The 25,864-nt window shown below is 55.1% G+C and overlaps 1 protein-coding gene across 7 annotated transcripts in view; it reads left to right on the top strand.

Moving 5' to 3' along the window:
- The window catches only part of MAD1L1 (mitotic arrest deficient 1 like 1), a 412,602-nt gene that overhangs the window by 281,036 nt on the left and 105,702 nt on the right, over positions 1–25,864 (top strand). For 6 of the 7 annotated variants that reach the window (XM_030932978.1, XM_010366657.2, XM_030932977.1 and 3 more), the window contains exon 17: positions 12,814–13,024. In XM_030932978.1, coding sequence (XP_030788838.1) covers positions 12,814–13,024 — 211 coding nt within the window. Of the gene's footprint in view, positions 1–9,312; positions 9,802–12,813; positions 13,025–25,864 lie in introns of those variants that run through there. The other variant, XM_030932979.1, reaches the window with a different exon arrangement.

Raw genomic sequence — 25,864 nt, 5'->3', positions numbered from 1 at the left:
CGGGACGTGCAGGAGGGTGGCAGAGCCGCCGGTGGACGGACGGATAGATGGATGGTGTGAGTGAGTGTGCCCGAGCTCTACGCTCCCCTATCACATGGTGACCATCCTCGCCTCTGGGTGACATGAGACTGAGGTTGGGGTTCTGGGGACTGGCCCAGAGTCACACAGTTATGGCTGATGGAACTGGGACCCAACTCGGGCTCTGCCAGACCCCTGCGTCTGCTGCCTGGGCAGGCATGGGCATACGCACCTGGCCTGCAAGCCCTTGTCCTGTGTGTAGAGATTGCCCAGTGGTCTCTGCTGTCCCCTCAGATAGAGACGTGCCCAGGGACCCGCCGCTGAGCACCTTGATCTCCTCCAGCCTGTCCCTGCTGCTGCCACTTGGACTGAAGCCATGTCTTGCACTTGGGATAGAAAACCAAACTCAGAGGCGGAATCTGGGGTGTCCGGGCTCCCCCAAAGCTGATATCCCTAAGCATGCCTACAGCCTCTCCGGGGCCTCCTCTGGGAAGCAAGTGCCGTGGCCCTGTCTGCAAGTGCCCTGCATGGAGTGCCGGTCCCCGCGGCTCTTGGACATGGCACAGTGGAGGTGTCCCCAAGCAGCTGCTGCTGCAGGCACTGCGTCCAAGGGACCAACGTCCTTTTGGTTCCCAGGTGTATCTGCAGGGAAACGGATGAGAACAGCTTTTTAGAGGAGAAGGGAAGCACGGGGTCCTGCTGGTGCCCTGCTGGTGCCTGTGGGGCTTGAGGGGAGGTGGAAAGTGGCTGTGGCTCTCCTGGGGGCCAGGAAGAGGCCCCTCCCCGCTGCCCCCACTCGGCAGGACTCTGGGGAAGGGGAGGCACTCTGCTTCTCACAAGGAACTGGGTTTGCACCTGGAGCCTGCCCGTGGCCTAGTTTGCCAGACGCCCCTTGGTTCTTAGGGACGTCTTGGGAAGGACTTGGGTCCTCAGACAGGGTTGGGTTCGAGGGACCCAGAGCCAGGCGCATGTGGCGGAGGGAGGAGAGCCACGTCTCTGGTTTCACCCCATGGGTCCCCCTGGGCGATGCTCGCGTGCCCGGCAGAGCGCCTTTCAGCCTTAGACCATGTGCACATCTGTTAACCCGCCTGACCTTTCCGTGGAGTTGGTAGGTCACCATAGCCACCACTCTACAGACAGCCAATCAAGGCTCAGAGAGCAAGCTAGTGTGTTTGCACACGCTCTGGACCGCAGAGAGCCAGCTCCAGGGGCTGTGCCCCGGCTTCCTCTTAGGAGAGCCGCCCTGGAGCCTCAAGAAACAGGGCCCGGGCGCGTTGCCCCGGCTGGGCTGGTACCTTGCTGGCGGGTCCAGGGAAGCCCCGTATGGCGTCCTGGGGCAGCAGCTGTCTGTCCTTCATTCTGGATCCCTTATGTGTGTCCGGCCCAGCCCCTCCTGTGTTGTACAGGTATCCGGCCTGGATCTCCCTCTGGAGCTGGGCGTCTCGTCTCTGTTCAGGGACTGCTCCAGGCAGGTGGGGGCAGATGTTAGCCTTGCTGGCTGCCGTCAGGACCATCTCCTCCTCACCACAGGCACAGCCCCTGGAGGCCAGGAGTTTAGCCCAGGGTGATCTGGTCTCATCCCTGGCCAGATTAGGAAGGGGATGCTGTCCCCGCCCTGCTGACCAGTGGAGAGTATCACGTGCCATCCTCCCTGGCCACTGCAGGCCACCTGCCCCTTCCCTGCCACGGAATCAGAGGCTGTTATCAGGGGTGTCATGGGAGGAGTTCCTGACCCTTGCTGGAACCAGGACCGTCATGACCCCTCCCAGCTCCCTCCTCCCCTGGCCCTGCAGGGTCTTGGGCCAGGAAGGCCAGCCCTGGAGCTGTGTGGTGGCCTCAGCGCCGTCTCCTGGGTGCCAGTGTTTTGGCTTCACTGATTTGGCAGATGTGCTGGTTCACAGGGGGTGTCCCGCTGAGGAAAGCTGTGGCCCCTCCCTCAGGCCCTCCCTCGCTTAGCCTCTGGGCAGGGCCCTGAACGGAGGCTGTGCAGCACACAGCCATAGCAGGTGGAGGGGGTTGTGGGTGGCGTTCGCTGGGGCCCACGGCGCAGCTGTGGTGGGCTCACTCGCAGGCTGGCTTTGCCGTGGACGCCTTGGCTGTGGAGAGTTTCCATTCCTGGTGAAGCCTGGCCGTGGGGCATGTGCTGGAGGGGCCTCCGGGAGCTCCGCCATGTGACCCTGGGCCACTCCCTCTCCCCCTGCAGCTGCTGCAGACGAGGCCCAGGACACCCACTCCCCCATGGTGGAGCGCTCAGCTCTGCAGAAAGGCAGCTCCCAGGGTCCTGTCCTACCCCCATCCTCCCACTGCTCGTGGGCACTGGTCACAAGCAGCAGCGTGGCCTCTGTCCTCAGGCCTCAGTTTCTCCCTCTGCTCCAGTCTGCCCTCTCCCTTCCATGTGCCTCTGCCTGCTCGGGAGCCGCTTTCCCGGAAGAGGTGGGACATGGCCCCGCAGGCCCCTCAGCGACAGGCATGTACAGGCGCATCCAGCCCCTCAGCCCTCCTGCTGGCCCCGCTCAAGTTGCCGAAGGTCAGGCCGCTGTGGAGGGCAGGGCTGGGAGATGCGACCCTCACCTGGGCTTGTTGCAGAGGCAGGTCCCACAACCCAGCCGTGAGCGGCGGGCAAGGCCACAGGCAGGAAATGGGAAGGCCGGGCCTCTGGCTCTGCCCTGCCGCGGCCCAGCAGGCACAGCCCAAGCTGCCTCACTCTCCTCCCCGAGCCATTTCCTTCAGTCAGGAGAGGTATTGATTGAGTTTTGAGGCCAGGCGATCTATAAATATGCATGAGGACTGGCAGTTATTTGACTGTGTTTTCCATTCCCCTGTTGTCGCTGCTTCCTTCCAGCGCTTTCTCTGCTCTCAGCATGCGCGTCAGGCACAGGGCGACAGGCGCCTCCCTCCCCGAGTGTGTCCTGGGCCTTGCTGGAGGCAGCTTCCTCTCTGGCAGGGACCTTGAGGGTAGGGCCCCTCAGAAACCACTTCCTTTGCCCGGGGCAGCCAAGGGCCCATGGCGCCTGGCCCCTGCATGCACCAGGGCGTGGGCTCCTGGCTTTCCTGCCCTCTGCTCCAGGTCTTATGAGCATTTCGGCCGGAAGGAAGGTCCTTAAGGTGAAACTCACCACACTCACCTTCACAAGTGGGAAACTGAGACCCAGAGAGGATGGAGACCTGCCGGCAAGTTAGGGACAGAACTCATAGTGGGAATGGAGATTGAGCCAACGCCAGCCACCACCCAGCCTCCTCCTCCAGGACTTGGGCTGCAGACAGTCCCCTGAACACAGAGGGAAATGGGCAGTCGAGGCCGAGGCCTCCTGGGGGCACAGGTGTGGGCTTGCAAGGCAGCCCTGGAGCACCCACACCCTCTCTGGGCCTTGTCTCTCCCAATGCAGACCCCTCCAAGATAGCTGTGTCTGAAGGTGGGGCCCTGTCATCTCCAGAACCCTAGGCCCAGCCTGGAGGGGAGCTTGGAGAGACAGTAGGCCTGCAAGTGACCGGGGATCTGCCCTGCCTGTCCCAGCATTCTCCTGCCGCACCCACCAGCCGGCTCTTCTGTTTCACTGCGCTGGTTAATGGCACCAGAGCGCCTGCTCGCTCTGCAAGTGGAAGATTTTTGTTGAGTGGATGATTGCACCATGGCATCCAAGGAAGGCTCCAAACTTTTCCTTTTGAGATTCTCGTCAGTATCTCAACAGTTTTCTCAGCTGTGAATCAAACAAGGCAACAAATTTTAGCAGAAGATTATAGCCATTTTTCCCCTTTCTTCCTGGAAGCTGTCATCTAACAGCCGATTCCAGCAAGGTTGCTCGATCTCCCATCTGCTTGAGTTGAGTGGTGCCAGCCCCCGACGGTGCTCCTGCTTGCTGGCAAGCACAGTGCTCAGCGCCCTAGGTGGGTAGGGTGCACGGGGCTGGGGGCAGCACTGAAGGGGCTTCTCCCCATGCCTGGAGCCTCACATGGACCTCCTGGGCTGGCAGCTGGCAGTGGGTTCTGTGAGCAGGAGGTGTCCTGCCAGAATACACAGAGGGCAGGGGTGGCCCTGAGCAGATGGACAGATGGGGCCTGGGAGGAAGTGATCTTGCCTCCCGGGCTGCAGAGCCCACCCCACATCCGCACCCACCCCACATCCTCTGCGTCCTGGCCCCAGTGCAGAACCCGCTGGCCCGCCCTCTGGGCTGGAGGCTTGGTATGTCCATGGTGGGAAGTGCTTGGGTCTTTGTGTAGGAGGATCTTGAGGCTGCACTGGTCTGTGCCCCATCTGGGATGCCCCCTGGACTACCTCCTGCCCTGGTGGCCCCTCTCCCCCCACTCCAGACTTCTCAAGCCACGCTTTGAGCCCCTTGGTGCCCCCAGCCACAGCCACGCCATGCAGAGCCCTAACCCCAGTCTGCGGCCCAGCGCCACCACCTTCCACACACCTCCGAGGGGTCACGTGAGTGCTGCACGACTGTGTTCTCCTCCAGAAAGCAGCAGGATAAATGAAACAGGGCTCGCAGAGCACCAGCCGGGCCTGGCATCCCATGGCATCTGCAGATGGCTGCTGCCCTCACCCTCCTTCCCTTCATCTCCAGGGTGGGCCCAGCAGCAGCTCCTCTCTCACACCCTTCACTGCTCTTGGGGTGCAGCTGTGACCCAGGAAGTGAGGGGGGCCTCCCCACAACTTGGAGAAGGGTTCCAAGCCGTTTCTCGGGACCTGCTGGCTCTTACTTCATGCATTACTTTAACCACTCTAGCGACCTGGTTTTAAGCCCACAGGAGCACATCCTAGTTTAGTAAGGGTTAGTCATCATCATCCATTCATTCAACAGACACATCTTCCACATGGAGCCTGTGCCGGGACAGTCCTTGGTACTGGCGGTGCGGTGGTGGAAAGCAGTCCCTGTCACCACAGAGCTGGCCTTTCTGGTGGGGAGGACGCCTACTGAATGAGTGTTTAGGCTGATGGGGGTGTCCCGCTGGCAACAGCAGTCACCCTTGGCAGCCGGCCTCTTCTGGGCCTCTGCTAAGCGGGCACTGAGGCACCGTGCTGCTTCCCTGCTCTGCAGGGAGAAGCAGAGTCCTGGCCCCTCGCAGCCCCCATCTAGCTGGAGGGTCTCAGGTGTCCACTGTCTGCTCCCAGTGGCTGATGGCCCAGGTGAGGGGCTGCCCATGCCTGTCTCCCTCTGCTCCTGATTCTCTTGGTGGCCACTGCACTGTGCACTTGCAGGGGGTGCCAAGCCACAGAAGCCAGGCCAGCCGGTCTCCTGCCTGTCAGCTGCCTGACTCACGGGGACTTTGTCCCCATCAGATGTGGAGGTGGCCTGCAGGCTCCGAGAAGCCACCAAGGCAGGGCCCTGTGGGCATACCCTGATGTCACCTGGTCCTGCAGACTGTGATCACTGCACTTGGTGTCTGGGCCCAGCTGGCAGGAGTAGGACAGGGCCGACGGGGTGGGGGGTGATGGTCAGGCCACAGTGCCCTGGAGGCTCTTCTGGCTGTGGAGGAGGAGGGTCTTGGGGACAGGGACCCCCTTCAGCCTCACATTCCCCAGCCCAAGCAGAACACAAGTAAGGACATTTCCTTACAGAGCCCCAGAGTTTCTCCTTCACCTGGGAGCTCCCTCCAGGCAGCTCTCTCAGCCCTTGTCCTCCTCCCCCTGGAGAGCTGCTCTTGAAGTTGAAATCGCCGCACATGCAAAGGAAAAGGCTGGTTTCCCGTGGCTGCGTCTATGCTTCCTGCTGTTTCTCACTCCCGCCCGGCTGCCATTTCTAACAGCGCTATTGAAATGCGACGCACATTCCACGTCACTCGTCCCTTCGAAGGGGGCAGTTCAGTGGCTTTTATGTCCACGGCTAGTGCAGCCACTGTCACCCTTCATCACAGGACGTTTTGATCACCTCTCAAGGAGGCCTGAACCCTCTAGTTATCCATCACCCTGCTGTCATCTGTGCCCCAAACCCTCAGCCACCAGTCGGCTACTGCCTGCCTCTGTGGGTCCATCTGTTCCGAGCATTTCCTGGGAAGGGAGTCCTGTGGCCTTTGTGATTGGCTTTTCTCACTTCCCATGTTCAAGGTTCACCCATGTGGTCACAGGTGTCGGTGATGTGTTCCTTCTTGTGGCTGAAACACCGACTGTCTGCACGGCCACATCTTACGTATCCAGTCATCGACTGCTGGACATTTGGGTGGTTTCTACTTCGGGGCTGTTATGAACATTGACAGACGAGTCTTTGTGGGTGTGTGTGCAGTTCTCTCCGGGGTCTGCCTGGGACTGGGTCTGCTGGGTCACATGGTAACCGTTTCATCATTGGAGGAACTGCCAGACTCTTTTCCAGAGCTGCCGCACACTAGGGTTCCAGTTTCTCCCCATCCTCACCAACGTGTTGTCGAGTGACTTCCCGGCCGTCCTGGGGGTGCAAAGTGATACCTCAATGTGATTTCGGTTTCTGTCTCTGGATGCTGGACGATGCTGAACAGCTTTTCATGTGTTGATTGGCCTCGTAGGAGTCTCTCTGCAGATGCTTTGCCCGTTGTAACACTGGGTTGTTTCAGCTGTGAACCTGCTTTATGTGTTCAGATCTAAGTTCTTCGGGTATAGATTTGCAGACATTTTCTCCGGTTCTGTGGCTTGTTTTTGCATCTCATCGGCGTCCTTTGAAGCACGCAAGTTCTTGGTTTGGATGAAGTCCGATTACCTGTTTTTTTCTTTTGTTCTTTGTGCTTTGGGTTAAGAATCCTTTGTTAAATCCAAGGTTGGGAGGGTTTCCTCTTCTGTTTTCTTCTACGGGTTTTACAGTTGGGCTCTCACATGGGTCCTGGATCCACCGTTATTTAGTTTTTGTTTATGGTGGGAGGCGGGGCCCAGCTTCGTTCTTCGGCATGCGACAGCCCATTGTCCCAGCAGCATTTGTTGAAAAGACTGTTTTTCCCTATCCAATGGCCTTAACATCTTTCTCAGAGTCACTCAGCATGGACATGTGGTTGATTGCTGGACTCTGCTGTGCTGTTGGTCTGTACGTCCGTCTTGATGCCCACACCACACCATCGTGATCGCTGTGGCTTTGTAGTAAGTTTTGAAATCAGGAGACTGATTTCAATCCTGTGGTGGCTGTTCTGAGCCCCTGCAGTTCCTTGTGAGTTTCAGAATCGGCTTGTCAGTTCTTCAGGGAGGCCAGCTGAGTCCTGGGAGTGTCCCAGATGTGCAGATTGGTTGGTCCCGACAGCGCCAAGTCTTCTGATCCGAGACATGGGATGTTTCCTGATCCCCTAGATCCCGCCTAGTTTCCTCCTGTGCTGCTTTGCTGCCTGTGCATTTGAGTGGCTCCTCTTGGTGGGGCAGGCGCAGGAGTGGTGCTGTTTGTATAGGACACAGGGCCGTCCTCATCCCGACACTCGGCTGCCCTGGAGACAGGCCTTAGCGCAGGGCTCCCATTACTCCTGGGCTTCCAGCACCTGCTGAAATGTGTGGCGCACAGGCTCCGAGACATGGAGCTCCGAGGCATGGAATGGTGTGCCTGACTCTGTACCGCCCCTGGCTGTGGTCACAGCAGCAGCCTGGAAGTTTGGCTGTTGCCCCCAGCCACCTTGGGGCACGGTCCTGTCTCACCTGGAGCAGAGGTTCTAGGCCCCCAGGGGCTCAGGTGTGGCCTCCTCCTGGAAGGGCTGGGAATGTCCCCTCCACGTGCTGAGTATGGCCCAGGAGGCCCCTCTGTGGGATATCAGCTGCTTTCGTTGTGAGTGGCGGCTCCACCACTGTGTTCACAGCTGTGCTGAGAGCGTCCAAGGCTTGGAAATCATGTCAGATGGACAGACAGGTGTGTGGGTGGATGGACAGAGGGAAGGAAGGATGGCAGGAACGAACCCATGGAGGTCAAGAGCCTGGCCCACAATCACGGTGGGGACGTGAGAGGGTGGGTGGTACCCAGTCTGCCCCTCCCGTGTTGCCTCTAGGGGCTCTGCCTTCTCCAGGCATTAGGCAGGGAAAGTCCCCTGAACTTACAGAAAGGCGAGTAGCTGCCCAGAATGTTGCCATCTGCACAGAGCCCTAGCGCCCGTCCTCCCGCTCCTTGGCCCTCCTGGGAGGTGGGTTGTCCACACCACCAGTTATGGAGCCCAGGCTTGTTCTCAGCCCTGGTCAGTCAGCGGTGCCATTGGCAGGTCGCTCCGCCCCGGCCGCAGGTGCCCAGTGATTGCTCTCCGTGACCCAGGGCCTCCTGCTGCAGGTGGAAGCCGGGCCACGGGAACCTGCTCCAAACTTGTTGGCCTCACTGTGGCTCTGGGAGAGCAGGACCTGGTGGTGCATGCATGGCGCTGAGGAGGACACACCTGGGGGTTGGTCCCAGCCTGGACACGGTGGCTTTGCACACACCAAGCCTTCGCCCCCAGCGGGGCCAGCAGTGCAGTGCGCTGCCCTGTTGGGGGCCGGAGGGTGACAGGATTGGCATTAAAGAAGAACTTCTCAGTTTTATCTTCTCTCTGTTTTGATTTGGTTTCCTTCATCTCTACTGGCTCCTGCTTTTGGTCATTAAATACTCTGATATGCAGAATTGTTTCCTGGACCTTAAGCCCCCCATCAAGGGGGAAACCTCACCCCAGGATGATGGACCGGTCAGGGGCACCCTGGCTGGGGGTGGGGCTGCACCTCTGGCTCTCATTCCTGCCTGTGGAACATTGAGCATTGCCAGGACATCCACCCCAGGGAACTGGACATCCTCAGGCACTGCTGGGTCCAGCGCCAGCGCTGGGCGTGCCACCGCTGTGCCACCGCTGAGCCCCCACCCCTCCGGCAAGTCCACCTGTCTGCTAAGTGGGAGGATGCTGGGGCCAGGTGAGGCCTCACTGGGCAGCCTCCAGGACGGTCACTACCTCCTCCCACCTGGAGGTCCCTTCAGGAGGTCAGCAGTGTTGAAGCCTGGTGAGGAAGAGGAGGGTGAGGCCTAGGGGAGGAAGAGGAGGGTGAGGCCTAGGGGAGTAGGGTCTGGTTGCTCTGGGTCAGAGGAGGGCTGAGTCCACGCCGTGCAGCCTCGTCCTTGCCGGGGTTCAGCTGACTACAGCCCCGCCTGCCGGGCAGCCCCTAAACTAAGAACCGTTGTACATTTTTAAAGGGTTGAAGAAAATCAAAAGAAGAATATTTTGGGACACACGCGAGTTATCTGAAATTCAGAATCATGTTTCTGTGCCCGCAGCTCAGGACGGCCTCGTGTGCCCCGCGGCTGCTTTCTGGGTGCAGTTGCAGTGCTGCGTGGTTAGGACGGGGGCGGGGTGACTGCACAGCCCTGTGACTGACTGGCTGGTGTCCGCAGGAGGCGGCCCCACCCCCGTCCGCATCCTCCGTGGCTCCTCGAGGCTCCGGATCCGTAGGATGGTGGAGAGGTTGAGATGCCGTCCAGCCCTCAGAGGCCCCCGGAAAGCCAGTGCCGCCCTTCAGAGGGGCCTCATGAGCGTGTGTGGGTGGCTGGATTTTGCACACTGGGTTTTCTTGCCCCGGCTGTGCAAACTGAATGAAGTAGCAATCCTTTTAACCCCAAGAGTCTGTGATTCAGCTAGAGTTACAAGATGTCTCTTCATCCTCTGAGGTTTACAAGGTTCTCAGAAAACCGGTGAAGAGCTGCGCAGATTCTCTCCCACCCTGGCCAAGCGGCGGGGCTCCCACCTCCCTCTCCCCTGGGCCTGAGTGGGTGGATTTCCCCTCCCCTCCTCCTTCCCAGGAGAAGCACAGAGGGAGCAGCCAAGCAAGCCATGTCTGCAAACCTGCTTCCCTCTGCGGCGGCCTCTGCCATCGTTCCATGGGGCCGGGGGTCCCTGGTCCAGGTCAGCGTGTCCATCTCCACTGGCCTCTTCCATGAGGCGGGGGTGGCAGGGCCAGCCGTTAGCTTGTGTGACGTGATGTCAAGGGGACGTCTTAGAGTCCGGAGTGGCACCAGGAGGGGTGAGGTCTCTTCCCTTCTTCCCCATCCCCTCCTCCCTCCCTGTGGGAAGCACATTTTGGGCTCTGGGACCACAATTGCCCACAGCTGACGGGCTCCGGCCTCATTGAGGTGCCCTGCAGTGGGCACAGCCCAGGCCAGGCCTCGCCGTCCTTTGGGGACTTGGAGAGCAGTGGCCCACCGCAGCCTGGGCTCTGGGAGGCTGGAGGCTTACTGCACCTGGTCGCTTCACCTCATGGGGTGTGTCCACACCGGCCTCTCTCCTGAGAGCGTGGGGTGACCTGAACACACGACATGTTTCCCTGTTCCCCTTTGGGAGATAGGACAGTGCGTGGGCAGAAGCCCCAAGGGTGGCGGGAACTCATTGCCAAATGGGAGGAGGCCATCGCTATGCACGGGGCTGGCCTGGCTTGCTGGCGCACCCCTCATTCACAGGGGTTGGTGGTGTCTGGGCCTGAGGGACGGGGTGCCCACCCAGTCTCACTGCCCGACAGCTGACAGCCACGAGCAGCAGAGTCTCAGCACTTGGCGGGAGCCCTGGCCCGTGTGTGTGCGCGCTGCTGGCCCCGGCCCTGGCTTGTTTGTGAGTGTGTGTGCCTCTGGCCCCGGTCCTAGCCCGTGTGGGTGTGTGTGCCTCTGACCCCGGCCCTGGCCCCGGCCCCGGCCCTGGCCCGTGTGTGTGTGTGTGCCTCTGGCCCCGGCCCTGGCCCATGTGAGTGTGTGTGCCTCTGGCCCCGGCCCTGGCCCATGTGAGTGTGTGTGCCTCTGGCCCCGGCCCTGGCCCGTGTGTGTGTGTGCGCCTCTGGCCCCGGCCCTGGCCCGTGTGGGTGTGTGTGTGTGTGTGTGCCTCTGTCCCCGGCCCTGGCCCGTATGTGTGTGTGTGCCTCTGGCCCCGGCCCTGGCCCGTGTGGGTGTGGGTGTGCCGCTGGCCCCGGCCCTGGCTCGTGTGTGTGTGCCTCTGGCCCTGGCCCGTGTGTGTTCGCCTTTTCATGTGTTTATCAGCTTTTTGGGTGTCTCTCTTTGGGAAGTGTCTGCTTACATTTTTTGCTCATTTTTAGAGTGGGTTGTCTGACATGCCCTTGGTTATTTCTGAGTTCTTCGTATGTTCTGGATCTGAACCCTTTCTCAGAAATGTGATTTTCAGACACCACCTCCTGCTCTGTGGGTGCCTTTCCACTGTTGCGGTGGATGGAGTTCTTGACTTGTGTAAGGTCAGTTGTACTCTTTTTTTTTTTTATGGCCACCACTTCCTGAACCCTGTTTGAGAAACCTGTGTTTACTCCCAGGAGACAGAACGTGGTAGAACTGATGTTTATGTGTGGCATGAGGTCGAGGTCTTGGGGTGTGCAGTGACCCTGCACTTCCCTGCCCCAGGTGGCTGTCCCCTGCTGCAGGACGGCTGTCCCCTGCCCTGAGCAGCTGTCCCCTGCCCTGGGCGGCTGTCCCCTGCTGCGGGGCTGCGTGGTGCTAATTGCTGAGGGTCGGTCACCTACCACAGGTCAGCAGGCTGGGCCTCCACGCGCACTCCTCCCTCAAGGATACCACGCACGTCCCCGCCCTGGGTTTCACGGGAACATCAGGTCGCAAGGCACATTCCTGAGCCACCCACGCCGGGTGCCAAGCTCCCTCGCCCTCCATCTCTGTGTGGTTGACCTTGTTTCTCTTGTGGCACGGGCACCTTCCAGGCTGGTCGGGAAGAGATGGGAACATGGCCACACGGGCTCCAAGCTTCATCCCAGCCAGAAACCTCAGAGGAGAGGAAGCCTTCCTCCCAGGCACTAAGCATGGAACTCCGGGAAGCGCTACGCTTAGCTGAGCCAGGGCCATGTCCCCTCTCACCCTCTTCCTGTGGTTAGGCAGAAGGGACCCAGCAGGTGGCCAGGCCTTGGTCCTGCACCTGTCCACAGGGCACAGGGAAGAAGCCATTCCTTCAAGGAGAGATGGCTGCCAGGCAGGCTCAAGAAGACAAAAGAACCGAGCACTGTGCTGTGTGACTTGTGCCACACGTCTTCCTGGGCCATGGTGACCCATGCTGCATGTGACCCGTGCCGCGCGTGTGTCTGGGCCATGGTGACCCGTGCTGTGTGACCCGTGCCGCACGTGTGCCTGGGCCATGGTGACCCGTGCTGCATGTGACCCGTGCCGCACGTGTGCCTGGGCCATGGTGACCCGTGCTGCGTGTGACCCGTGCCGCGCGTGTGCCTGGGCCATGGTGACCCGTGCTGCGTGTGACCCGTGCCGCGCGTGTGCCTGGGCCATGGTGACCCGTGCTGCGTGTGACCCGTGCCGCGCGTGTGCCTGGGCCATGGTGACCCGTGCTGCGTGTGACCCGTGCCGCGCGTGTGCCTGGGCCATGGTGACCCGTGCTGCGTGTGACCCGTGCCGCGCGTGTGCCTGGGCCATGGTGACCCGTGCTGCCCGTGACCCGTGCCGCGCGTGTGCCTGGGCCATGGTGAGCCGTGCTGTGTGTGACCCGTGCCGCGTGTCTTCCTGGGCCATGGTGACCCGTGCTGTGTGTGACCCGTGCCGCGCATGTGCCTGGGCCATGGTGACTCGTCCTGTGTGTGACCCATGCCGCGTGTCTTCCTGAGCCATGGTGACCCGTGCTGCACGTGACCCGTGCCGCGTGTCTTCCTGGGCCATGGTGACCCGTGCTGTGTGTGACCCATGCCGCGCATGTGCCTGGGCCATGGTGACTCGTCCTGTGTGTGACCCATGCCGCGTGTCTTCCTGAGCCATGGTAACCCGTGCTGCACGTGACCTGTGCCGCGCATGTGCCTGGGCCATAGTGACCCGTGCTGCATGTGATCTGTGCCGCGCGTGTGCCTGGGCCATGGTGAGCTGTGCTGCGCGTGTGCCTGGGCCATGGTGACCTGTGCTGTGTGTGTTCCTGCAGGGTGACTACGACCAGAGCAGGACTAAAGTGCTGCACATGAGCCTGAACCCCGCCAGTGTGGCCAGGCAGCGCCTGCGCGAGGACCACAGCCAGCTGCAGGCAGAGTGCGAGCGACTGCGAGGGCTCCTGCGCGCCATGGAGAGAGGAGGCACCGTCCCAACCGACCTTGAGGCTGCCGCCGCGAATCTGCCATCATCCAAGGAGGTGGCAGGTAGGCACCCCCCACCCCCAGCCCCTGCTATCTTCGACCGTCCGTGGGTAGGTCCATCTGCGCGCCCTTGGGGCAGCTTCCGGCCGTCACCTGCCTGTCGTCCCCAGACGATCTGTCCTCCCCTGTGGGCAGCCAGGCCTAGTGGTTGCTGGAGCAGTGCACCCCGGCCCCGTGTCCCCATGCACCTGCGGGGTTGTGCAAACAGGTGGAGCCATCCAAGTTTGCAGGCAGCAGTGGAGAAGCAAGGGGCTGAAATCTTAGGCCCTTAAACAAATTCGTATCATTTGTCAGTTTATACACACCCCATTAATCACAAGTAAATCTAATCCTCTCCAAAAACAAGTCCGTCTCTCACCAGCCTAAGTGCGCCTCACGGAGTCCAGAGAGCCCTTTGCAGCGAAGGCCTGCGGCGCTTCAGGGAAGAGTGGGGCATCCACGAGGGCCAGAGGGGCCTGCCTGCACCCTCCAGGTCTAAGTGAGGCCCGCAGCCTTTGGCATGCCAGCCTATCCCCTGATGTGGTGAGGTGGTGCTGGGCTCTTCCCATGCTGAGCCTCGGAGGGTGCTGCCAGGGCTGTGTCCACTCTGCAGGGCGCCCTTGGAGGAGCAGGGCCGGGAGCCCAGAGTCACTGTGCAGTCCATACCCCCACGGAGGCTGTGGGGCTCAGGAGACCCCTGCCGCCCTGTTGCTCTCTGCTGTTGGAGGGAGCTGGGCACTGCCCCATGCTCCTGGTTCTGGGGGCATCTGGGGGAGGGTTCCCTGCCCAGCCCTTAGCAGCAGCCTGGAGCATGGCCTGGCATCCCCTCGCTCCTGTGTCTGAGCCACCCGGCCATCAGCCCCCTCCCTTGGGGGTGCCCGCGGGGTCATCTGTGGTGGGACCTGGAGGCTGCTACTTTCTGGCCTTTGGCATCTTGCGTTGGTTTCAGACTTGCTTTTCGTCCGATGACACCCTCTCCTGTTTCTTCCCACCTACTAGCCATCGCACCCTGTACTGTGGGAGAGCGTTCCCCGTGAGCGTGCAGGTGCAGAGGTTGTGTGGCAGTCGCTTCTCCCCTTCCTGCAGCCCAGCACCGAGGTGGATGTATCAGGAGTGGTTGTCCTCTGCGATCCTTTGTGGGGAGGGTCTTAGGTGGGGGCTTCCCTCCCTGTTCGTGCCCTACCCCCATAAGCCAAGCCTGCCCTGCGTCTGGGCACACCCTGCCAGCAGGTAGGGGCTTGGTGGCTGGCTCTTGGGTGGTCCGCCCTCCTGGAGTAGCACGGTGGGGATGGAGGACAAAAGCCAGAAGGGGAGACCTGTCTTGCCAGATCAAGGGGCGAGCTGATGGCAGTTGGGGGCTCCTTTCCAGCTCCTCACCCACACCAGGGCTGCTCCTGGTCTCCACTGTGGCTGTGAGGGCCTGAGCCCCCATGTCCCCAACCCCGCTTCCTGTTCAGCCGTGGCTCCCTCTCCCTGCTGCATTCTACAGGTGTTATTGGCAGGTTTTGGAGCTGAGCATGCAGACTTGGAGCCGTGTTTATTGGTGGCACTGCACCCTGGGAGAGGATTTGGGAAGGGGCCTTCCATTCCCTGCTGTCACGGGCCAGTGCCTTGGCTGTGCGCCCATTCGCTCATCTGTTTGTTCACCTGTCGTCTGGGTCCCTGGGCGTCTCGGGTTCGCTCGTCTGTTTGTTCCCCTGTTATCTGGATCTCTGGGCCTCTCGGGTTCGCTCGTCTATTCCTTACCTGTCGTCTGGGTCTCTGTGCGTCTCGGGCACACCCGAGTGGTCAGCATCTGGCTGTGACAGGTGTCCCAAGCCTTGGCTGATAGGGATTGGGGGGTGTGGAGAGGCATGTCCAAGCTGACTGTGGAGAAGTCAGGGCCAGCATGATCTGGAAGCAGGAAGGGGAGGATGAGCAGAGGCCTGGGATAGGCGGGGCTACGCCACATCGCACTGCCAGGAGGTGAGGATGGATCAGGTGTCCAGGCCCCAGTGGCTGATGGTGAGGATGGATCAGGTGTCTGGGCCCCAGTGGCTGATGGTGAGGATGGATCAGGTGTCCGGGCCCCCGTGGCTGATGCAGCTCATGTCTGTGCCCCCAAAAATCACAGTGATGGTGGAGGCTTCTGTTTTATGTAAGGTCTAACCCCACAGAGGGAGAGGATACAGAGGCAGACTTTTGGAATCTGGAATGGGTGGGTGAGCAGTGAGAGGACTGAGTAGACTCGGGAAACCGGAATCTAAGCCAGCGGCAGGTGGAGCTGAGAACCTGCCTGAGTTACACCTCAAAACTCCAACGCGGCCCAGGAACTGGCTGCAAGTGGCATTAGGGGAGGAATGCCGCTGACTGAAACAGAGTGGATCTGGAGGCTTGAATGCTTAATTATGAGACAGGTCCTCAGGATCATCTGTCCGTCTGTGTGCCCTGGGCAGTTGGCCTCTCCCCAGGAAAGATGAAAACTCCAAAACAAGCCAGCAGTTTATTCTTGGAGCAGTGATCCTTAAAGTGCAGTCCCCAGGCTGGCTGCAGCCTCCCCGGGAGCCTCTTAGAAATGTGGATTCTCGGGGGAGGTTCCAAGATGGCCGAACAGGAACAACTCCAGTCTACAGCTCCCAGCGTGAGCAACGCAGAAGACGGTGATTTCTGCATTTCCAACTGAGCTTTGAAGAGGGTAGTGGTTCTCCCAGCACAGAGTTTGAGATCTGAGAACAGCAGACTACCTCAAGTGGGTCCCGGACCCCTGAGTAGCTTAACTGGGAGGCACCTCCCACTTGGGGCGACTGACACCTCATATGTCTGGCTGTCCTTCTGAGATGAAGCTTCCAGAGGAAGGATCAGGCAGCAACATTTGCTGTTCTGCAGTATTTGTGGTTCTGCAGCCTCCACTGGTGATACTCAGGCAAACAGGGTCTGGAGTAGACCTCCAGCAAACTCCAACAGACCTGCAGCTGAGGGTCCTGACTGTTAGAAGGAAAACTAACAAACAGAAAGGACATCCACACCAAAACCCCTTCTGTACATCACCATCATCAGAGACCACAGGGGGATAAACCACAAAGATGGGGAGAAACCAGAGAAGAAAAGCTGAAAATTCTAAAAATCAGAGTGACTCTTCTCCTCTAAAGGAACGCAGCTCCTCACCAGCGACAGAACAAAGCTGGATGGAGAATGACTTTGACAAGTTGAGAGAAGAAGGCTTCAGAAGATCGGTAATAACAGACTTCTCTGAGCTAAAGGAGGATGTTTGAACCCATTGCAAAGAAGCCAAAAACCGTGAAAAAAGATTGGATGAATGGCTAACTAGAATAAACAGCATAGAGAAGACCTTAAATGACCTGATGCAGCTGAAAACCATGACACAAGAACTATGTGATGCATGCCCAAGCTTCAGTAGCCAATTCAATCAACTGGAAGAAATAGTATCAGTGATTGAAGATCAAATGAATGAAATGAAGCAAGAAGAGAAGTTTAGAAAAAAAAAAGAGTAAAAAGAAATGAACTAAGTCTCCAAGAAATATGGGACTATGTGAAAAGACCAAATCTATGTCTGATTGGTATACCTGAAAGTGACAGGGTGAATGGAACCAAGTTGGAAAACACTCTTCAGGATATTATCCAGGAGAACTTCCCCAACCTAGCAAGGCAGGCCAACATTCAAATTCAGGAAATACAGACAACGCCACAAAGATACTCCTCAAGAAGAGCAACTCCAAGACACATAATTGTCAGATTCACCAAAGTTGAAATGAAGGAAAAAATATTAAGGGCAGCCAGAGAGAAAGGTCCGGTTACCCACAAAGGGAAGCCATCAGACTAACAGCAAATCTCTTGGCAGAAGCTCTACAAGCCAGAAGAGAGTGGGGACTGATATTCAACATCCTTAAAAGAATTTTCAACCCAGAATTTCATATCCAGCCAAACTAAGCTTCCTAAGTGAAGGAGAAATAAAATCCTTTACAGACAAGCAAACACTGAGAGATTTTGTCACCACCAGGCTTGCCTTACAAGAGCTCCTGAAGGAAGCACTAAACATGGAAAGGAACAACTGGTACCAGCCACTGCAAAAACATGCCAAATTGTAAAGACTATCAATGCTAGGAAGAAACTACATCAACTAACGAGCAAAATAACTAGCTAACATCATAATGACAGGATCAAATTCACACATAACTATTAACCTTAAACATAAATGGGCTAAATGCTCCAATTAGAAGACACAGACTGGCAAATTGGATAAAGAGTCAAGACCCATCAGTTTGCTGTATTCAGGAGACCCATCTCACATGCAGAAACACACATAGGCTCAAAATAAAGGGATGGAGGAAGATCTACCAAGCAAATGGACAATAAAAAAAAAAAAAAGCAGGGGTTGCAATCCTAGTCTCTGATAAAACAGGCTTTAAACCAACAAAGATCAGAAGAGACAAAGAAGGCCATTACATAATGGTAAAGGGATCATTTCAACAAGAAGAGCTAACTGTCCTAAATACATATGCACCCAATACAGGAGCACCCGGATTCATAAAGCAACTCCTTAGAGACCTACAAAGAGACTTAAACTCCCACACAATACTAATCGGAGATTTTAACACCCCACTGTCAACATTATACAGATCAACAAGATAGAAGGTTAACAAGGATATCCAGAACTTGAACTCAGCTCTGCACCAAGCGAACCTAAAGTCTACAGAACTCTCCACCCCAATGAACAGAATATACATTCCTCTCAGCACCACATCGCACTTATTCCGAAACTGACCACATAGTTGGAAGTAAAGCACTCCTCAGCAAATGTAAAAAACAGTAATTTTAACAAACTCTCTCAGAGCACAGGGCGATCAAACTAGAACTCAGGGTTAAGGAACTCACTCGAAACCGTTCAACTACATGGAAACTGAACAACCTGCTCCTGAATGACTACTGGGTACATAACGAAATGAAGGCAGAAATAAAGATGTTCTTTGAAACCAATGAAAACAAAGACGCAACGTACCACAGTCTCTGGGCCACATTTAAAGCAGTGTGTAGAGGGAAATTTGTAGCACTAAATGCCCACAAGAGAAAGCAGAAAAGATCTAAAATTGACACCCTAACATCACAATTAAAAGAACTAGAGAAGCAACAGCAAACACATTCAAAAGCTAGCAGAAGGCAAGAAATAACTAAGAGCAGAACTGAAGGAGATAGAGACAGAAAAGACCCTTCAAAAAATCAATGAATCCAGGGGCTGGCTTTTTGAAAAGATAACAAAATTGATAGACCGCTAGCAAGGCTAATAAAGAAGAAAACAGAGAAGAATCAAATAGACGCAATAAAAAATGATAAAGGGGTTATCACCACCGATCTCACAGAGATAGAAACTACCATCAGAGAATTCTATAAACACTTCTATGCGAATAAACTAGAAAATCTAGAAGAAATAGATGAATTCGTGGACACATACACCCTCCCAAGACTAAACCAGGAAAAAGTTGAATCCATGAATAGACCAATAACAGGCTCTGAAATTGAGGCAATAATTAGGAGCCTACCAAGCAAAAAAAGTCCAGGACCAGACGGACTCACAGCCGATTTCTACTAGAAGTACAAGGAGGAGCTGGCACCATTCCTTCTGAAACTATTCCAATCAATAGAAAAAAAAAGGAATCCTCCCTAACTCATTTTATGAGGCCAGCATCATCCTGATACCAAAGCCTGGCAGAGACACAACAAAGAAAGAGAATTTTAGACCAATATCCCTGATGAACATCGATGCAAAAATCCTCAGTAAAATACTGGCAAACCAAATCCAGCAGCACATCCAAAAGCTTGCACACCATGATCGAGTGGGCTTCATCCCTGGGATGCAAGGCTGGTTCAACATATGCAAATCAATAAATGTAATCTATCATATAGACAGCCAAAGACAAAAACCATATGATCATCTGAATAGATGCAGAAAAAGCCTTCTTTCAAAATTCAACAGCCCTTCATGCTAAAAACTTTCAATAAGTTAGGTATTGATGGGATGTATCTCAAAATAATAAGAGCTATTTATGACAGACCCACAGCCAATATCATACTGAATGGGCAAAAATTGGAAGCATTCCCTTTGAAAACTGACACAAGACAGGGATGCCCTCTCTCACCACTCCTATTCAACAGAGTGTTGGAAGTTCTGGCCAGGGCAATCAGGCAGGAGAAAGAAATAAAGGGTATTCAATTAGGAAAATAGGAAGTCAAATTGTCCCTGTTTGCAGATGACATAATTGTATATTTAGAAAACCCCATTATCGGCTGGGCGCGGTGGCTCAAGCCTGTAATCTTAGCACTTTGGGAGGCCGAGACGGGTGGATCACGAGGTCAGGAGATCGAGACCATCCTGGCTAACACAGTGAAACCCCGTATCTACTAAAAAATACAAAAAACTAGCCAGGTGAGGTGGCAGGAGGGAGGGAGAGCTGAAGCCTCACTGTCTCTCGGGAAGTCAGCAGGACACCCGAGTTCTTAAGTCCAGAAGGAGCCACAGAATGTGTGTTCCAGAGAAATGTAGTTAATACCTACATGATCGGCTGAGAGGTGAACACGGTCTCTGGAGAGAACAGAAGGAAACGAGAAGTGTGGAGACCGCTGTTCCCTGATACACCCCACAGAATTCCTGGGCTCTTAACTCATGTGCGTGTAAATCTAAAATTAAAAAGAGAACAGTCCAGGTCACACCGCTTGCTGCCAGAGAGGGCCATCCCCTCCCCGTTCTCCAGGTGAGGAGCAGGGGTGTGCCCGCGGCGTCAGCAGACTCTTGACGTGGACCCCATGGTGCGCCCTTGCTCCTGTGACCATGGGTGGGGTGAGGAGTTGGGGGTGTTTCCGCTGCATCCTCAGACCCTTGACATGGACCCCACGATGCACCTTTTCTCCTGTGACTGTGGGTGGGGTGAGGAGTTGGGGGTGTTCCCACGGCATCAGCAGACCCTTGATATGGGCCCCACGATGTGCCTTCACTCCTGTGACTGTGGGTGGGGTGAGGAGTTGGGGGTGTTCCCACGGTGTCAGCAAACCCGTGACATAGACCCCACGATGCACCCTTGCTCCTGTGACCATGGGTGGGTTACCTGTACAGTCCCTGCAAGGGGTGGGATGGCAGGTCCGAGCCTGAGGCAGAGACGGATGCTCCTTCCCTGCCTGGCTGGCCCTGAGCATGGGTTATGGGTGGGTCTCCAGGGTCAGGAGAGACCAGGGTAAGTTGTGAGGGCTTCAGGCCAGCTGGTCTGCAGATGGCAGGCCTGTCACTGGCTAAGGGAGAGCTGGGTGGCCTGACAGCGCCTAGTGACCCACCAGGGGGCCAGTCCCAGGGGAGTCCCCTCACACTCTCATCACCCGGCATCTCAGGGGTCAGCAGATGGCTCTTTCTGCTCTGGGGAATCAGGGCCTCCAGGGAACAAGGTGAGGGGACATGACAGTGGGAGGAGGCAAGGGGGTGCATGACAGTGGAGTAGACAAGGGGACACAGCAGTGAGGCAGGGCGAGCAGACTTGGTGGGGGGATGTGGCGGGGGGATGGGGCAAGGGGATGTGGCGGGGAGATGGGGCGGGGGGATGTGGCAGGGGAACAGGGCGAGGGGGTGTGGCGGTGGGGTAGACGAGGGGATGCAGCAGTAGCAGTGAGGCGGGGCGGGCGGACGTGGTGGGGGAACAGGGCAAGGAGACGTGGTGGGGGGATGGGGTGAGCAGACATGGCAGTGAGGCTGCAGGGTCAAGGGTTCCCTTTCCTGTTTGCCACGGCTTCCCCCAGGGCTGTGTCTGGTGTGGGCCGCAGACCTCTGGCCAGAGAGGACACAGAAACACACAAAGGCCCCTGCCCTCGGGGATCTGAGTCAGTGCTCAGAAGGTCAGGCAGGAAAACCCTTGTGGTTTTCCTGGTTTTTCTGACGAGGCAGTCACTAAACAGCTCTTGCCGTCGGCACGGGCCCTTGACTGATAGAATCCCCAAACTCCAGCCTCCCGTGCTGGCTCTGGCTCCTCACTCAGCCCCCCTGCTGCGTCCAGGCTGGGCCAGGGAGATTGTTAATTGCAGCTTAATTAGGCAATGCATTAATATTAAAATCTAATCTTATCAGAGCAGCACGTTGAAGGTGATCAAATTTGTCACTGCCTGTGTGGGCACAGCTGATCCTAGAGGTGTCTCTGGGGAGGAGGGAGGCAGGGGAGGGACGGGGAGAATGGAGGAGTGAGGAAGAGGGAGAAGAGATACCAGGGAGGAGAAGAGAGGGGAGGCCCGGGAGGGGAAGATGGTTGGCCACTGAGTTCTTCCGCCTGGAGCCCACCTGCTCTGCCCCAGGGAGGAGGGTGCCCTCAGGGGGAGGTCTGGTTTGGTGTCCCTGCCTGGGCTGAGGACGGGAGCAGTGGCTGCCTTTCTGTTGTCCTGTGCACTGCTTCTCTCTGTATCGGCGGGTGTCCTCTGCAGTCTCAGGACTCACACTGTTCCTGCTTGGCTGGCGCTGACCCCAGAGGTGGCCTCAGTGAGGTACCCTAATGGCCATTCCATGGACCACCAGGACAGGCACTGTGGGGAGCTGCCCATTGGCCTGGCAGTGCCAAGCCAGCTGTGCCCTCCCATGGCCAGAAATCAGTGCCCAGCTGTCACGTGGCGCAGGCCTGTGTTTATGTCACGCCCCCACCCCGTGCTACCTGGGCAGGGCCACCACCTGCCCACGCCTCTGTTTGCTCAGTGCAAACACCATGCGATGCCGACAGCCAAGCGGTTCAAATGGGATGGGGGTGCAAGGGCTTCAACCCCGTTTGGCGATTAGTGGGAGTTGGAGAAGAAGGGCTGACGTCTGAGGTACAGGACCATGCCTGTGTGGCCCAGTCCTGTGCCAAGCCGAGATCCTCTGGCTGAGTCCTGCCGTGTAGGGACCGGCGGGTCGTGGGGAGCAGCGTCAGGTGTGGCAGGTGTTCTGTCACGGACTCTGCCTGTCATGCTGGAGACAGAGAAGTGATGTGATGGTGGCCAAGGCCCCAGGCACGAGCTGGTGGCTCTCCACTGCCTGGAGAAGTCGCTGCCCCCACGTGCTGCTTGGTGCTGCCCATTTTTTAGTTGGATTGTTAGTATTGAGTTTGAAGTGAATCCAAGTCGAATACACAACCGATAAATACCTTCTCGCCGCCCGTGACCAGTCTTTTCATTTTCTGACAGTGTGTTCCTCACAGCAAATGCTTTTCATTTGGGTGCATACTAATGACCAATGTTTCTTTTATAGGGGTCAGATCCAGGAACTCTGCATAACTCCAGGCCAAAAATATTTTTTCATGTTTTCTGCTAAAAGGTTTTAAGTTCACATGTAAATCTGCGACCCACTTTGAGTTAGTTTTTGCCCATGGTATGAGCTTGAGGTCAAGGTACTTTCTTCTTTTTTGTTTTCATGTGGATGCCCAATTGTGCCATTATTATTGAACTGACTGTCCCGCCACCGTCGAATTATGTCTGCATCTTTGTCCACAACCAGTTGGCCATGCGTCATGGGGGTCTCTTTCTATACCTTCTCTTCTGTTCCCTTGATCTAAGCATCTGTCGCTTTGCTGTTAATACCATCCCACTGTATTGATTACCGTAGCTTCATAGTAAGTCTTGAAATCAGCAGCGCAGTCCCCCACTTTATGCACAACATTTAGATTCAGCTTGTCTTTACCTGCAAATCGCCTGCTCGGATTTTTGTAGGAATTACTAAATCGGCCACTCAGTCTGGGGAGCATCTGCATCGTGGTTGCAGTGAGTCTCCGTACACGAACACGGTGTGTCCCTCCATTTATTTACGTTCTTCTTGATTTTCTTTCATCCACGTTTTGTGATTTTCACCACACCCACCCACCCCCTTTTTGTTAGAAATACACATGGTTTTGTTGGTTTTATTGTTAGTGTTTGGAGCTATGTCATTGTTTGCAGGCTTGTTTTATGGTTCTCTTTTTGTTTTATTGTTCCAGTTGTTCAGTGCGTGTGTATAGAAGTATGACGGATGTTTATGCCGGCTTCACAACCCATGACCTTGCTAAACTCACTTCTTAGATCTGGGTTTGTTGCTGTTTTGATTTTGTTTTCTAATCCTTTGCATTCATAGCATCTGTGAATAGGGACAGTTTTGCTTCTTTTGTTAAGATCTCATTTGTCTTCTATTTCGTTTTCTTGCAGTATTGCGCCGTCTAGGACCTTAGTACGGTGCTGAGTAGGAGATGGGGGAACAGACATCCTGGCCTTTCTCCTCACCTCGGGGGGAGAGCAGTCCGTCCTCCTCCATGAAGCATGCTGCTAGCTGCAGTTTATTTGTGGTTTTTCCTTATCAAGCTGAAAACGCTCATTCTATTCTCAGTTTGCTGAGAGTGTTTATCATGTAGGATGTTGGCGTCTGTCAGATGCTTTTCCTGCATCAATTGATGGGATCATATGTTTTTTCTCCCTTAGACCGTTAGTGCGGTTGACAGTGTGTCATCATGATTTTTTGGGGAAGTTTCCAACGTTGAACCAACTCTGCATTCCTCGAATAAGCCCCCCTTGGTTATGGCATAGTATTTTTACATGTTGCTGAATTCATCTTGCTGACGTCGTCAGTCGTCTTCGCGTCTGTGTTCATATTCGTCTGTCTCTTTCCTGTACTGCCCTTGTTGAGTTGTGATACAGATGTAATGAGTGAAGTGAATTGAAAAGTGTCCCCCTTTTATGTCCTGGAGGAGATGATGTGGAATTGGTGTTACTTTTTCTGCAAATGTTTTGTGGAATTTGCAGGTGGAACCATCTGGGCCTAGGGATTGTGGTTGTGGCAGGCTGGAATCGTTACCGGAGTAGTGAGTTCTCTCATCTCAGCTGAATTTTGGTGGATTGTAGGTTTTGGGGGTTTTTTTGTTGTGAGGAACTGGTGCATCATATCTAAGTGGTCAAATGTATGAGCAGTGAATTGTCTGTGCTCTTACCTCCCTGAATTTATCATGCCTGCTGGGTTCGTAGCAGTCCTCCCTCCTTCCTTCCTGATACTGGTAGTTTAGGTGGTTTGTTTTTGTTTGTTTGTTTTTTTGTCTGTTAGCCTTGGTGGAGATTTATAAATTTCACTGATCTCTTTAGAGACCTAGCTTTTGGTTTCATTGATATTTTGCTGTTGTTCTATTTTCAATTTTATTGATTTTTATTTTGTATTTCCTTCCTTCTGCCTGCTTTAGTTTTAATTTGCTCTCCTTTTTTTCTGACTTCTTCAAGTGGAAGATTAGATTGCATACTTGAGATCTTCTCTGTTTTCTACTGTAAGCGTTTCATGTTAGAAATTTTCATCTGAGTGCTGCATTAGCTGCCTTTCACACATTTTGATGTGTTGTATTTTTATGTATGTTCAGTTCAAAATATTTTCAAATTTCCATTAAGATGTACCCCAGTTGGAACGTGGCCTCCAAAGTCCATGTGTGGGAAACTGCATCCCGGCCTGATGGTGTTGGGAGGTGGGGCCTCATGGAAGGCACTTAGGTCACGTGGGCTCCACCTTCGTGAATGGATTCGTGCTGTTATAAAAGGGGCTTCCGTTAGTTGACTCTGTGTCTGCCCTTCTGCCTTCTACCACATGATGATGTCTCGGGAATGCCTTTGCCCAGAAGCTGGTTCCTTGATCTCAGACTTGCCAGCCACGAGAACTGTGAGCCTGTAAACTTCGGGTCATTGTAAATTAGTCTCAGGTATTCCGTAATGATGCTGCAGATAGACCCAGATGCCTGCTGTGATCTGTACATATTTAGAAAGATGCTTTTTAATTTCAAAGTGTCTTTCCCTGATTTTCTGGGTAATTTCTGTTCCTGATTTAATTTCATTATGTTGAGGGAACCTATTTTCTGTGATTCACTTTCTTTCTAATTTAAAGTTTATTTGGCAGCTGATAATTTGATAGCAACCTTAAAACTTTCCATGTGCACCTGATAGGTATGTGTATTCTGCCAATTAATAGATGTATTTTGGCCATTTATAGTTAATGTAATTTTTTAGGCATTTGGATTTAGGTCCATTTTATGATAGTTTTCTGTTGGTCCTCCCTTTTTTAATTCCCATTTTCTCTTTCCTACCTATTTCAGATTATTTGGCCTTTTTTAGTAGTCCATTTTGATGTATCTATGTCTTTATTATATCTGTTCGTATACTTTTAAAGTGATTTTTCTGTGGATTGCAATGTACAAGCTTAACATTTCACAGTGCACTTATAATTCATATTTTATCACTTCAGGTGGAAACGGCAGGATCTTACCACGATGTAGGCTTCTCACTGCCTCCCTTTATGTTGTAGTAGTCGCATGCATTTACTCTCTAAATGTTGAAAACCCCACCAAGAAATATTACAATTCTTCCTCTTAACTGTCATGCCTATTTTAAAAAACGTAAGAGGCAAAAAGTAGTGTATGGTTTTGCCTGGATTTTAAAAATGCTCTTCCTTCTTTCCTGACGTTCCCAGGTTCCCCTGGGATCATTTCCGGTTTGGCAGGACTTCCTTCAGCACTTCCTTAGAGTAGGTTCTCTTAGTGTTCACTCGCCCAGCAGTGTCCTCACCCCACCTCATTACTGAAAGATACCATTGCTGGATACGGGGTTCCGGGAGAATGGTTCTCGTCTCCCAGCACTGTAAAAATCAACAGTTTCCCCGTCTTCTGGCCTCTGTGGTTTCTGATGAGCGATCTGTAGTCACTCAGAGAATCTCCCCTTTCCCCTCCGTGTAGACGAGGCTTTCAGACACTCCCAAGTGTGATGACGTTTTAACGTAAAGGATGGGAAGGAATCCATGTGCACGCATTGTCTGCTGGGTTCCAGCGTGTATAGGTGCGATGCCCGCCATCCTGCCGCAAGAGGGACTCATGCGGTGGTGTG

This window comes from Rhinopithecus roxellana, chromosome 6 (assembly GCF_007565055.1).
Source record: "Rhinopithecus roxellana isolate Shanxi Qingling chromosome 6, ASM756505v1, whole genome shotgun sequence".
Taxonomy (NCBI): domain Eukaryota; kingdom Metazoa; phylum Chordata; class Mammalia; order Primates; family Cercopithecidae; genus Rhinopithecus; species Rhinopithecus roxellana.
This window is presented reverse-complemented; position numbering and strand designations above follow the sequence as displayed.